The 16,225-nt window shown below is 32.4% G+C and overlaps 1 protein-coding gene across 2 annotated transcripts in view; it reads right to left on the reverse strand.

Moving 5' to 3' along the window:
• The window catches only part of LOC145263100 (low-density lipoprotein receptor-related protein 2-like), a 599,989-nt gene that overhangs the window by 464,687 nt on the left and 119,077 nt on the right, over nt 1–16,225 (reverse strand). For both annotated transcript variants that reach the window (XM_080120027.1, XM_080120026.1), the window contains exon 13: nt 14,160–14,355. In XM_080120027.1, coding sequence (XP_079976153.1) covers nt 14,160–14,355 — 196 coding nt within the window. The remainder of the gene's footprint in view (nt 1–14,159; nt 14,356–16,225) is intronic.

Here is a 16,225-nt window from a genome sequence, read left to right on the forward strand (position 1 = left end):
TCATCTCCCTCTCAGTACATACCAATAAGTCTCCTGTGTGTCATGAGTAAGATTCTGGAATCCATATTAAATAGAGAAGTAGTCAACCACCTCAGCAGGAATAACCTTCTTAGTGATATGCATTCCGTTCTGCCAGATCTGCAGCAGATGTGCTAATTGTTATATCTCATAGGATTAGTGAATCTCTTGACAAAGGTTTCCTCTCTAGGGCAATTTCTCTTGACGTATCAAAGACCTTCGATAAGGTATGACATAAGGGCCTACTTCACAAGATGTCCAGCTGCGGTATAACTGGAAATGTTTTCTCTATCATTAAATCATTTCTCTCTGACAGGCTCATAAGAGTAGTGGTTGATGGGCAGAAATCAGAGGCTCTCAATATTAATGCTGGAGTCCCTCAGAGGTCCAACCTAGGCCCAACACTTTTCCTGATATACATCAATGATCTCCCAAAACACATACTTAAATCATTCGTTGACATCTATGCTAATGACACGACCATTTATGGCAACACATCAAAGGCCGTAAATGACAAAGTTCTCTCAGATTCTCTCTCCTCTGATCTTGAGCGCGTGGTACAGTGGGGGAAGACGTGGCTGGTCACTTTTAATGCATCTAAAACCAAGCTCTTATCTTTACATCATCAACGCTCTGATCCCCATCTGGCATCAATTGAAATGGGTGACTCTCGTCTAGGGGAAGCTCCATGTTTTGATTAGCTTCTAGGCGTGACCTTTACTCCTGACATGAAATGGAATACGTACAAGTCAGTTGCCAAGTTCGCCGGAAAAATGGTAGGATCCTTCTACCGCTCCAGAAAAAATTTCATCCCTGATGCAATTCTCTATATGTATAAAAGCAAGTACGCCCAAGGATGGAGTACTGCTGCCACATCTGGGCAGGAGCTGCTAAAAACAGCCTATCCTGCCTTGACAGAGTACAAAATAGGCTTCGTGGCCTAGTGGGTGATGCCCTTTTCTCTTCCCTGCAACCTCTCTCCCACAGGAGAGACGTTGCGAGCCTGTCTTTGTTTTATCGTTACTACCATGGCAGGCGCTCGTCTGAACTTCAATCTCTGGTTCCCTTCACCAATCTTTCACAATAAACACCCGCCTAGCTGAAACCACTGCTCACGTGATTACATGTCTTTTTAAAAACATTTGCATAACCTTTTTATTTTTATTTATATATCTGTTTAAGCTTGTTTTTGTCAGTGTACTAGAAGGAATTTAATTGATTACAACCCTTTCTGCATGTTCTTTACATTACAATAGTACAACCCTGAATCCGACGGCGCAATACTACACCGTTCAATCCTGTAAAACTGAAACGAAGCTGTTCTGCTTGAAAAGGGCGCCATTTTCTTCTTATTCATATTTATATCGATTCTTTGCTTTAAAAAAAACTAAAGTAATTACGTGTTTACTTTTTTAATATCCCATTTTGCTGTTTCGGATTATTTTACAAAAGTAAGTAAAGCTTCATTATTTTTCAAAACTGTTTTTGTTTCTTTGTTTTTCGATATTTCGTCGATATTATTAGTAAGAGTGTTTAGCAGAAAAGCCAACAAACGACTACCCGAAAAAATTAATATACAAGAAATAAATGTTACCATAGTCAATAAAAGTTCAGTTAATTTTTTTTGTTTTGAAATAGTTTTTAATGCTCTTTACTTTAAATAATTTCAGCGAACCGAAATTAAAACGAAATTTGAGGCGATAATTACTTAAATGTATTTTTATATAAACTACACATGCCATAATCGAATATTCCTCAAGCACAATATAACGGAAAACATTAAAATATGTTTATAATTATTCCTTACGTTGACGGAACTCTCTTAAATTGTTAACACAGAATACTCAGGTGCCTTTCTTCAAATTGAAAACGAGGCTCTCCATTTCCAAGTCGCTGCAATTTTGATATTTTTTAAACCGGTTCGTGAATTAAAAAAAATTTTTTTTACAAACTACTTAAAAATACAAACCAATGAACTTTTCTACCATAAAAGTAACTTTTATTGACTATGGTAACATTTATTTCTTGTATATTCATGTTATTATATATATGCTATTTTCTCTTTGTAAGGACACATCATTTTGTTGGTCACTCTTGGCTACGAAGGGAAACAAAGTTGATACAAAAAATATATATTTTCGCAAAAATTATCTTTACTTTCATCATATTTTGCTTAGGGTAAAATAAAGTTAAGGTAAAATTTTTGAGTATCAAAACCTATCTCTACAACCCCCTCCTTTTCATAACCTATCATACTTTCATCAATCACAGTCCATTTTCTGAAGGCTGGTTTTGAGCCCAGTCAACGACGGGTACTTCTGTTCTGCTAGTATATATATATATATATATATATATATATATATATATATATATATATATATACACCCACACACACACACACACACACACACACACACACACACACACACATATATATATATATATATATATATATATATATAAAGTTTTCCCCCAAAAAAAAACAGACAACAAAAACATTTATAGCAACATATTGTGTATGTTTGTAGCGTTGCAATTGTTTCCAGACCATTCGGACAGTTTCTAACTTTATGTTATTCAAAAATATTCCCGGATGCGATCACCTCACACGGTAAAAACACTAATTAATACATATCTGAACAGATTTTGATTTGTTATTTACGATACCAAGCAGTTGAGCCTACCCTTTCCTCATGTTTAATGTGTTTATGCATTTTCCGATTGCCATGAAATATGAATCGTTTATTTTCGTATTCCTATTTTTTTTTAGATTTATATTTCAATAAATTATCTATCTCTATATTTCCTTAGCCCTTCGTGTGTTTCTAACCTAATTTAAAAAAAATTAACTAAAATATTTATTTTATTTATTTTCAAAGTACCGGCCGACACTTCCAAATCCTCGATTAAAGTTATATGTCTCAACTATATTCTATTCAATCTCAGAAAGTTTCGTATTTTATGAAATACACAAGATGCTGCTATATTTTTTTACACGAATTCTCAATTAAAAAAAACTGATGATCATGAAGCTTAATATTTGAGTCAATTTACTTTGACTTAAATCTTTATTGGTATATGTACATTGCCGATTGTTGATATATTTTTATATATTAAATTTTTGGTTATATATATATATATATATATATATATATATATATATATATATATATATATATATATATATATATATATATAGGCGCATAAGCCAGAGGAGTCCTAGAGCGGAATATTCAGTGTAGCTTAATCGCCATATATATTTCATAAATTACTATATATATATGTGTGTGTGTATATATATATATATATATATATGTATATATATACACTTGTGCCCGATATTATTCATACCCCTCGGATCTTTGAGATTTCTATAAGAATATTGCTCAAACCAGAAGGTAGACAATATTAAAGGGATTTCAAACAATAAATCAAGCATAAGCATTTAATTTAAACTCAACAAATAAATAAATTATGCAAGTTTGAAACATTATACAAAGAAAAACAATAATGGCACTAGTTCAAAATTATTCATACCTCTCTTACTAATAGTCAATAGCATGGCCTTTATTCTTAATAACTGCCTATAACCGTTTTGGATATTTATCAACAAGGTTTTTACAAGCATCAACACTGATTTTTGACCATTCTTCAATGCAGTAGTTCTCCAAATCCCTCAAATTTCTAGGTTTCCGCTTTTTAACCTCAGTTTTCAATATGTGCCAGAGGTTTTCGATAGGGTTCAGGTCGGGACTCTGGCTAGGCCATTCCAAAACATTCATTTGATTATCCTCAAACTATTTCTTGACTATTTTGGCAGTATGCTTTGGATCATTATCCTGTTGAAGGACCCAGTTTGATCCTAAATGGAGCTTCTCCGCATCCTGTCTAATGTTTTTCTGGAGTATCTCCAAATATTGCTCCTTCTTCATGGTTCCATCTATCTTGACCAAACTACCTGGACCACTAGCCGAAAAGGAGCCCCAAAACATTAGGCTACCACCACCATGTTTCACCGTGGGTATGGTGTTCTTTGGGTTGTAAGCTTCTCCTTTCTTCCTCGAAACGTAAGAAGCATCCATATGGCCAAACAATTCAATTTTTGTTTCGTCAGTCCACAAAATACTTGAGTAAACGAACTCTGGAGAATTCACATGGGTCCTAGCAAACTTTAGAAGTGCTGCAAGGTGTTTTCCGGTGTGCAATGGAGTCCTTCTTGGTCTTCTTCCTTTCAGACCATTTTCATGCAGAGTCCTTTGCAATGTTTGCCTTGATATTTTTATGCCAGAAGACTCCAGATTTTCTAAAATGTCCTTAGTAGTGGTGGTTGGATTTGCATTAACACTTCTTACAATATTCCTGGTGGCTCTAGCAGACAGTTTCCTTTTCCTTCCTCTACCAATCAAGTTGTTTGTTGTGTGGTGGCTCTGGAATTTTTTGATGATGCTCTGTACTGTTTCTATAGGGACCTCAAATTTCTTGGAAATTGACTTGTAACCTAAACCATCCTTATGTGAATTCACAATTTTAGTCCTAAGATCATTACTAAGCTCTTTTTTCTTCCCCATTCTAATAATTTTTATTCTTTTATTGGTTTTCAGTTGATATCATTTTAATTTCTGAAAAATGCAAAAAACGAAATGAAATTAATCAAAGGTTGTATAAAAGCATTCAAAATAAGAATCAAACAGGAAACAAACAGTCAGAAACTCGATTAATACTGAAAAAATAAGGGGGTATGATTATTTTTGAACATTGCAGATTTTATAAATAGCTGTATATTTCTTTTATTACAAGTATCCCGAGATTTTAAAATGACGAAAATGATCAGAAGAGGTTTATTAAGAATATGTATCAATATGGACGTAAACAATAAATTCTTACAAAGTTACACCTAATAAACTCAATTTTCAAAGGGGGGTATGAATAATATCGGGCACAAGTGTATATATATATAACATATCATAATGATAACGTTGATATATAACGATGAAACACGTGTCAGTGGATAATTATATTTTAAAAACAATATATATATGCATGTGTGTATATATATATATATATATATATTGTTTTTAAAATATAATTATCCACTGACACGTGTTTCATCGTTATATATCAACGTTATCATTATATATATATGTGTGTGTGTGCACACACACACACACATATATATATATATATATATATATATATATATATATATATATATATATATATATATATATATAAAACAAAACAACTACGTATATATATAAACGATAAAACTAAACATAGTCTATGGAATCATAGCGTAATGGATAAGACGCTGGACTGAAATACGTAAGGTCCAGGGTTCGAGTCCTAATAACAGTCAAGCTACCCTGAAGATGGGTAGGGCCCCCGAAAAATGCATGTACGTAGGTTAATGTTTTAAAAATAAATAAATAAAAATATTATTTGTTTACGTCCAAAATAAAAAAAAATGGGCAATTTCTATAAAAAATATCCAATCTTCAAGGTGAAGACGCTAACCTCAATATCGTTTAAAAAATCAACAACAAAAATCTACGTAAATATACAAACAATAAAAACTAAACAGTAAATCGTGTATGGCATTATAGCGTAATGCATTAAGACATTGTGCTGAAATACGAAAGGTCCAGGGTTCAAGTCCTAATAACAGTAAAACTACGCTGAAAGGGGGGGGGGTAAAAATAAATAAATAAATAAATAAAAATATTATTTGTTTACGACCAAAATAAAAAATGGGCAATTTCTAAAAAAAAAACATCCGATCTTCAAGACGCTAACCTCAATATCTTTTAAAAAATCAACAACAAAAAACAACTATATATATATATATATATATATATATATATATATATATATATATATATATATCGTCAAGAATGAGAGTTCAATATAGAAACGTTGGTTTAATTTGAATGAAATAAAATACGCATCAAGTGCGCTTGAAATCCAAATACAACGTAATATTAGGAAAATAAGGAAATATTTTACTTGTTTGAAATTTATCACAAATATATTTCGGGGGTAGCGTACACAATCATTATTAATCAGGAATCTAGAAAGGATGAAGGAAATAATAATAAGACGCACAAATCATCTGCAATATTTAATGAAGTAGGCCTTCAAGTTGATAGACTTATACATCTACACTCATATATATATATATATATATATATATATATATATATATAATTTAAAGGAGATTAGAACAATAGTCTAAAGAGCTGAGTGTATTTCAATGTAACAGTGAAATTACTAGTTTAATTAAAATACAGGAAAGAGAAAGTGCTCGTTGTAATTTAGATATATAATAAGCTCGATAGGTAAATAGGTAAATATCCTAGAGCTAGAGTAAATATCCTCACATTACTTAATATATATATATATATATATATATATATATATATATATATATACTAGCAGTTCAGCCCGGCTTTTCTCGGGCCCTATATACTATTCATAACTTTTTGTGCATATATATATATATATATATATATATATATATATATATATATATATTTATATATATATATATATATATATATATATATATATTAAAATGTTTTACCCATGCCTAGGCAACCTATATCTAAAATTTTAAGTGTTTAGACCCAAAATTGGCGGAGGAGTTCGGTAGTGTCTGCAAAAGTCAACTCTTTCAATTTTGACCTCTTGGCAGCCAATTTTTTTTTTTTTTCAAAAAACTGATTAAAAATCTTGCTGCATGTCAGAATACCCTTTATGTAAAATTTGAAATATTTAGAGCCAAAATTAGTTGCATAATTTGTTAGAGACTGCGAAGGTCAAATCTTTTGAACTTTGACCTCTTGGCAGCCAAATTTTCGGCCAAAGACCGATTAAAAAGCTTGCCCTATGTCTGAATAGTTTATGCAAAATTTCAAATGTTTAGACCAAAAATTGGCTGAGTAATTTGGTAGAGACCGCAGAGGTCAATTTTTTTTTTAAAGAAAAATGGAATCATTTCGTCTTTTATATGGCGACAATTTTATCGTTGCGCACTTTGTGTGTGTGTGTATATATATATATATATATATATATATATATATATATATATATATATATATATATATATATATATATTCTAGCTGGCAGCCCGTCGTTCCCCGGTCGTACAATACACTTAAACATGATATTTTTTATTTATGCGCATTGCGTATGTATTATTATGGAATCAATCCTCTATTGATTATTATATATTACGAGGAATAATTTGCTCAGTAGACTAATTCGCAAAAAATAAAATAAGTAAAATAATAATGATAATGTTCTTCATTTAATTCCGTCTGTGTTTGTTTACAATATCACGTCAGCTGATATTTGGGCTTGACAATGTGTGCCTTGGAAAAGTCACTTCTGATTAATGTTTAGCTTTAAAATATGCAAACGAAGAAATGATTTGCGGCGATTTTAAATGGTACCTCGTCTTTTATCGTAAATTGAACGCATTAATAAGAAAAAATTAAAATAAAATGATGAGGGACACCCAGGCTTTAACAGGGGATTATTTGATCTGTAGTCGTATGCTCTACCACTAAGCTATATCTGCAGATTATAATAAATTGTTTTTTTTTAAGAAGAAATGATTTGTTGAAATTTTATTATCTCCCTTGGTCGGTGTAACATAAATTATTCCCGTGTAAAAATTCTTTTTTTATCTATAAATATTCCCGTGTAAAAATTCTTTTTTTTTATATATAATATAAACTATAATTCAGATCGGACTTTTTTCGATTTTCGATACTTATCGAATGAATTTCTGTACAAAACATATCTAAGAACACTGCCAGAAATATAAATTAGCTTTGTGTGAAATTTGCAAAAGATAGGCTCAGCCGTTTCGGAACCTATGAGAGGAAGGAGCTCACACACACACACACACGCACACACACACACACACGGGCGCGTGCAAACACACACGCGCGCGCAAACACACACATACACACACATGCACACGCACACACACACGCGCGCGCAAACACACACACGCACACACATGCATAAGCCACACACGCACACACACATGCACACACACACACGCACACATGCATACACACACACAAAGTGACTTTTATATAATAGAATAGATTAAGAAAACTAAAAGCACAAACAAAGACAATTTTGAAGATAAAAAAAATGAATTGTAATTTCGTTATTTAAACACGTGACACTCGGAAAGGATGTTGGGGTTAAACTTTCATCTTCTAACCAATGTCCTATCGAAAAGTAAACAAATTAATTGCACCCAGCCGGCACAAAGACCCAACACTATAATCCTACACGTAAGACTTCATTTCAAGTCACACCTGTTCCAATTAACCTTTGACATCGACAAGCCAGGCTTATGTGCCGGTTTTAACGGCAACAAAAAATGGCGGTATGTACTGGAGGTACTGGAGTTGGTTTATACGGGTTTGCAAGATAACAAAGGTGGGATGAGCATTTCAATTTAAGGCCACGGGATGCGATTATTATCTGCCAACATTTCTTGTATTAATCTTTGTAGGCGATACAGACTTATTGAAATTATTTCGGGGGTGGGGGAGAATTAAATGACTACTTTGATGTCAAACTATCCAAATTATACAGAGTGAAAAAAAAAGGTAATGTGAAAGAGACATTAATATATACTAGACGTACCCGTGACCCGTCGGGTCATAACTACTATAATTACGCGTCCAAGTTTGATTTTATTTTAAAAAATTCATAAACCATGACGTATCTAATAAAAAAAATGTTCGCACTAACATTTATCTATATATCTATATATTAAAGTGAGAATGTGTGTGTGATGAGAATTCTCAACCTATATACTCAACGAATTTTTTATTCACAAACTTGAAACTTGGTATATAGGGTATTCAGAAATTCGTAAAACATTTTAATCGGTTTTGATCATTGAAAAGGGCTTGTAAGGGGTCAAAATTGAAAAATTGACACGTGGGTAGAGGTCATCGAGTTTGTATCTGTTTATCGACTGTTTGACGAGGTTTGAAAACATTTTTAAAGGTCTTGGAAAGCTGGCTTAATGGTTATCGTACTTGACTCGCTATCTTAAGGTTTTGGTTTAGATCTCAGCTCGGGTACTTTTTTTTATTTACAAGAACTGAACTGTTTAGAGAAAACATAATACTCACATGCACCTGTCTCAGTTTCTTGCTATTTGTTTTTTTACTTCATTTTTTAAAGTAATTTAACGTTACGTTTAATACCGGGCCACGCCGGGTACATCTTCTAGTATTCATAGAAAATAACGTCTGAAGCGGTTAATACTCTTGACTAATCCGAACAGCAGCAAAATTCCACCCCTTCACTGCTGAGGAACGTAGATGCTGGAAACACTTCTACTCTAATAGTTTCTTTTCTCGGACTGCAAGACTTTGGAATCCCCTTCCTGTTTCCTGCTTTCCTGACTGTACCTACCTGCAAAAATGTAATGTGAACAAACAGCTTGCTGTTCAACTCCCCACAGTTCCTTTTTACACATGATCCTAAATAGTAGCTTCTTACCTCCAAGTGGCAATGTGTCTTGTTTGGATGTTAATGCACACACACACACACACACACACAACACACACACACACATATATATATATATATATATTCAAAGATGGCTTAACTTAAAGAACACACACACATACATACACAAACATACATATATTAAAAAATGGCCTAACTTAAAGAAAACAAAATTGCAACTTGTTTTCCGATTTTCCAATTTTGTAATCAAGCCTATATTCCTTCATTTTCTTTCAAAGTTGAAAAGTTCTTTTTATCTGATGAGGTAGGGGCAGAATAAAATCAAAACTTGGCATAATAATTACTTGAATGATTCTGCGCTACGAAACAGGGGCTGTCAAGAATTGAACATTTTAACATACTGAAAGTAGTAAATGGTAAAATAGAGAACATCCTGAAATTTGGAATATAGACCTTTTGTCATTTATTTGTATGAGCTCTGTAGTTACATTGTGCTTTATAAATAAAAGGTGAAAGATAATTGAATTAACATATTGTCCCATAAACATATATATATATATATATATATATATATATGTATATATATATGTATATATATATATATATTTATATATATATATAAGAGCAAGTAGTTAAAAAAAACATATTAAAAAACAATTTGAAAAAGAGTTAAAAACATATTTAATTTGAAAAGGAAACACTAAATAAGTGGATAGTCCTTAATCCGCAGAGTTTCGAATAAATGTTTTTCTTCTCATCAGAGGGTAGGATTTAGCAAAATGCAGGATCGGATTTTGCTTGCAAAAGTATTTGATGAAACTATAAGTAAGTCAAAGATGTTACTTGATAACAAAAAGTGAAGCAGAGAGAATAGTCTCCCTATTCCCTCTGCTTCACTTTTTGTTATCAAGTAAGATCTTTGACTTTGAAAAAAGTGATTTCACGCGAATGGATAGTCTGGTGAAGGGTAAAGTATCCAATGAATGTAAAATCCAAAAATGCAAATCCAAGAAAGTTAGTTAAATTTCCATTCGCACAAGTAAATTCCAAGGGAATCGCGTAATTGGAAGATGGTCCAAAATAATCTAAAAGGCAGAAATCCATGGAATAATTCACAAATGGGCACAAGGAAAAGGGGAAAGAATTCCAATAATATTATTAAAATAAAGATACAATATTGTTTCGCTGTTTTATAGCTCATCATTGCGGCTAGACAAGCAATTACCTCAAGCCAAGATCGAAACCCGATTGCGCAAACGATATTCGGAGCTTCTAACTATGCGGGCAGTGAATTAACAATGTTTTGACATTGTCCAATGTACCTAAGCTCAATTTGTTTACACAAAGAGCATCGCTTCATACGCTAATGGTAATTTGTATATCACTTCCCAAATGCTCAACCTAAAATAGGGAGCATTACTTTAAATAAACAAATTACATTACGTCACGACGACAACAAAGCTATCGTTTCAGTTACGATAAATTTACTGAAAAACATTTGAACAATTAATTTCAAGAAATGAAACCTGTTCACTGGCCACCTTGTTCATGCGATTTGACAACATTAGATTATTTTCTTTGAGGATGTGTAAAATCCCATGTCTACGCTGATAAACCAGACACAATAGACCACTTGAAAGACAACATTCGATGTCTTATTGCCGAAATACAATACACCATAATTTTATGCGTAGAGTTGTGAAAATTTGATTTGAATGATAAATGGCAAAACTTAATCTTTGGAATAAATCCCGTATTTGTATAATAAAAATATTTTTCTGTGATTTATTTTTTTTTTAATTTGCCGCTTTAAAAATACAAAAAACAAAACAAAACAAAAAAAACACCCTTTATATATATCTAAAAAAAAAAAAACATTTAAGCAGAAAAAAAGTAAGTAAGATTAATAGAGATTAATGAAGTTTCGTTTTTTTTTTCATTCAGTCTGTTGTACAGCATATCAACCTTTTCATTATGGAAGTCGCTTCAGACAAGGCATAGAGCCACTTGACGGTATAAGCTAACCCAACAACGAAAAGGAAAAAGAAGGTAGATGCATTTCAAGACAAACCGAGCCTGACTCTCACCACTCGCGTTCGATCCCCTGGACTCCAAATAAAAATGTTTTTCTCTATTATTTATATTAACAAGAACCCAAGTTTGCCCAGCTCGGCAAACTTGGGTTCTTGTACCGGAAAAATATCCAGTAAATAAAACGTTGTTTAGTAAATCGTTATTTTTTTACATTTTTTTTTTTTTTTTGCATTTCCATACACCAAACATGGATATAAATATCACTAAAACATCCGCTGAGTCATAAGCTTCATTTTGGTACCTTACTTGCCTGGGTGGGTTGCCTGTAGGCTGTGTTAAACCGCGTCACACACACACACACACACACACACAGTAAACCGAACTTACTAAGGGAGATAATAACTTCCGGTGAATACCGGAAAAATATCCAGTAAATAAAACATTGTTTAGTAAATCGTTATTTTTTTGCATTTTTTTTTTTTTTTTTTTGCATTTCCGTACACCAAACATGGATATAAATATCACTAAAACATCCGTGGGTCATAAGCTTCATTTCGGTACCTTACTAGTCTAGGTGGGTTGCCTGTAGGCTGAGTTAAACCGCGTTACACACACACACAGAGTAAATCGAACTTACTAAGGGAGATAATAACTTCCGGTGAATACCGGAAAAATATCCAGTAAATAAAACGTTATTTAGTAAATCGTTAGTTTATATATATATATATATATATATATATATATATATATATATATATATATATATATATATATATATATATATATATATATATATATATATACACTGATGATTGCGAAAGCATGAAACACTAGTCTGGAAGTATAATGAATGATCATTATTTATAATTATAATTATCAAACCCCTTTAAGAATATTTAAAGATGAGCACTGTCTGAAAAATAAAAAATAAAAGGCAGTCAATTTTCGTTCACGACTTCTGCTTGTTTGAACAGTCTAGACTGTCTACTGTCAATACCCGAATTTGGCGTTTATATGTTGTTAATTTCCTTTCCTTGATGATTGCGAAAACATGAACCACTAGTATCTGTAGGTATAAATAATAATAATAATAATAATAATAATAATAATAATAATAATAATAATAATAATAATAATAATATATATATTTTTTTTTTTCAGAAAGTTTAGATAAAACAAGTTATCGGTACCGTCGGTTTTAAACCTGAAAATAGGGGACGGTTTTAGGTCCTCGTATCAAGCTCTCGTAAGCCGATTTACTTCATCTGTTTATAACCGGAAGAGGAAACACACACATATATTACAAGATCTCGTGCAAATCTCGTTTTTGTTTTTTTTAACCTTAAATTTCAAATGATTAAACTTTTAAGTTGTCCGTTCATTATTTTGGATGCCAAAGAAACAGAAAAGGAAAAGAAAAAGAAATAGAAAAAAGGAGGAACTTGTATACACTTATATGGTTCTGTTATTAATAATTATAATATATGTTAACTATTTATCGCGTCACCAATGAAAAAAATGTGGTTTATTAATTCATCAAATTTAAAGTTTGAAACCGACTTATTTCATCTAAACTTTCTGAAAATAAAAATATAAATATTACGCTCTTATTTAAAAAAAATTTCCCCCGTATAATAGAGCACTCTGCTGGAAATCTTTTTTCCAAAGCGTAACTATAAGTAAAAAAAGACAAGATATTGTAGAATTAAATTTACAATTATTTTTATTTATTGCGGACAGTTACGTATCAGTTACGTATCTTTTATTAGTTGCCTCACGACGTTTCGGCCAACTATTCCTCTGGCCTTCGCCAGGTGCTAACCGCGACGGATAAGAACTCTGAATCTCTTGACTGCATTCACTGCAATTACTGCCTTTAGTAGTTGTTGTCGTCTCACCACGTTTTGACCAAGTAAACCTCTGGCTGGTTTTGGGTAAGATCGAAACCGCTATCTTCCAACAATTCTCACCTGGAACCATAGAGATTCAACGTCTCTGTCAATTGCACCACAGGCCCCGATGCCAGAAGCTTACTTAGCCAAAACGTGGTGAGACGACAACAACTATGGAATGCAGTAATTGCAGTGAATTCAGTCAGGCAATTCAGAGTTCCTATCCGTCGCGGTTACCACCTGACGAAGGCCAGAGTAATAGTTGGCCGAAACGTCATGACACAACTAATAAAAGACGAGGATAAATGTCCGCAATAAATAAAATTAATAAATAATACTCATCTCAATGAATTCCAATTAAATAATATATAATTTTACAATATTTTATTCAAAACAAGGAATACGAAATAAAGATGAAAGGTTCCTTATTCCATGGAGTTTCAAAGAAAGCCTCTTCTCCTCAGAGAAAAACCATAGCAAAAGGTAAGTATAGCTCAATTTTTGAAAACATGTCGAGGCATAAAGATTTCTAAGTGCAACAAAATGGTTTCAAGTTTTCGGGGGAAAAAATGCATCTTAAGAAGGTTGGAGGTTACATCGGTCGAAATGTTGTTAATATAACAATCAAAATAAATAAGAGATAACAAGATGAATTTTTTTCTGACCTCTGACTTCACAGAAGGTTATCAAATTTGTGTTACTTACCCTTTGTAAGGGTGGATTGAAATTGCTCTTGGGTTTCCAATATTAGAAATCAATTTTCTCCGATCTTCGGGGTGATCGATTCGAACCGCAGAGATGCTTTTGAACTGAGAATCAGTGAAGTACAGGTTTCTCGATAACCAATCAACTGCAATGCCTTCTACTGTGCCAACATCGTAGGAAATCAAAGGTTCAAGGCCTGGCAGGAGAAAATATAACCCTTTGTTTAAATTTATTGTAAAAGTGTACTAGGAGACCACCCGAAGATTTACTCTTAAAAAGTTGATTTTTTTTATATTCAACTGTTTTCAGGTGTATTCGGGTCTGCTGCAAAGAAATATCACAGTTTCAATTCTCGCTGAAAAGAATAACGTACAATAGTAACACCGTAAATATCCAATGCTTTCTAGAATAGCTTTTGTGTAATAGCCGCCATCTTTTTTTTTTAAACAAGGAAAAAAAGGGTTATGGTATATATATATATATTTTTCTAAACAAACGAAAAAGAAAAAGATTTTTTTCTTTTTTTGGTAAAAGTTGCCGTTCTTAACATGGGCGAGGTTGAGTGTGTCTATTCCGACAGCCCTTCTTAAAATAGAGAGGTTAGGGGGTGTCTATTCCGACAGCCGTTCTTAACATGGGGAGGTTGGGGGTGTCTATTCTGCCTGCTACAATAACTGCAAATTTGCCTTTTGGTCAAGATCAAATCGTAGTATCCGTTCTTCAGATGCTGTAATCCATTTCTTGTTCTCTTTCGGTGGAGGACCAGTCCTTCACGACTGAGACAATTTTTTTTATTTTTGTACCTTTTCTCCACGTTAAAAGACGACCCTGGTGTCTAACTCTGTCCCGTGGGGAGGCATAGTAAATAGATACAATAACTGTAAATTTCTGCGCATGCGTACCTACTTCACCGTCGTACATGAAAGTTAAAAAAAAAATGGCAGCCGGACATAACTAACTATACTAGTAACCACGGGCTAATGAATGTGTTACTTGTGTAAATAATTTGTGTCAGCGACAAAATAAATTGTGATATTTGTTCGCAGCAGACCCGAATACACCTATAAACAGTTGAATATAAAAAAAATCAACTTCTTTAAGGTAAATCTTCGGGTGGTCCCCCAGTGCATTTTCACCAAATTTATTTTTAAACTAGCAGACCGCCCGACATTGCCCCGTCGTAAAATACGCCTGAATATAATATTTTGATTACTGCAGATTTCGTATTGATTATTATATTATATCGAACCCAAAACATAGTAATGATTTTGAAAGTTAAAAAAAAAAAAATGACTTGTGCGTCACCAAGAATCGAAACCAAAACGTTTAGCTTACGATTTACTTTTTCCTTTGACATTAATGCTTGAGCAACACAGACCTGTTTGTTGCAGGGCTAAAAATTAAATCACGAACCAATAGCTATTTCGTTACACATGCATATTCGTAATGCCGTCATTCGACCTTTACCTGGCGAATTCAATTTTTTTAATTTTCACATTTTTTGTACAGATTTCCCCGGCTAAAACTCAAATTAAAAGTTTCGCATGGGTTCGAATACCCTATATATTAAGTTTCATGTCAGTAGACGAAAAACTGACAGAGGAGTTTAGTAGGCAAATTTTTTAAACAAATATATATATATATATATATATATATATATATATATATATATACACGCATACATAAATATATATAGAAAGAGGTTTGTGTTTACTATAAGCTTTTTACGCAAATATTATTCCAGTATAAATCATGTAGAATATCTGCATGAATATAATTACACGTAATAGTTAACTAAAGATAATCATCCCATAAGAAAACAGAAAAAAAACAACTAATATGGAATTAATTAAAAATGAATGTTTAAAAGAATATGCAAATTAGCTAGATCTTTTGCAGATGAATGCAATTCCACGAGCCAAAATTGTATTTTCTTTTTAAACAAATAGAAAAAAAGTGTTTTTTAATATGAATATTAATACAGAAAACAAACAAATTTATAGGAGCATAGATACATTTTGTGGCATGCAATTAGTAAAATATTCATAGTGCAAAAACATGTTTGG

Source organism: Euprymna scolopes, chromosome 38, assembly GCF_053919585.1.
Source record: "Euprymna scolopes isolate OS-2025 chromosome 38, ASM5391958v1, whole genome shotgun sequence".
NCBI lineage: Eukaryota > Metazoa > Mollusca > Cephalopoda > Sepiida > Sepiolidae > Euprymna > Euprymna scolopes.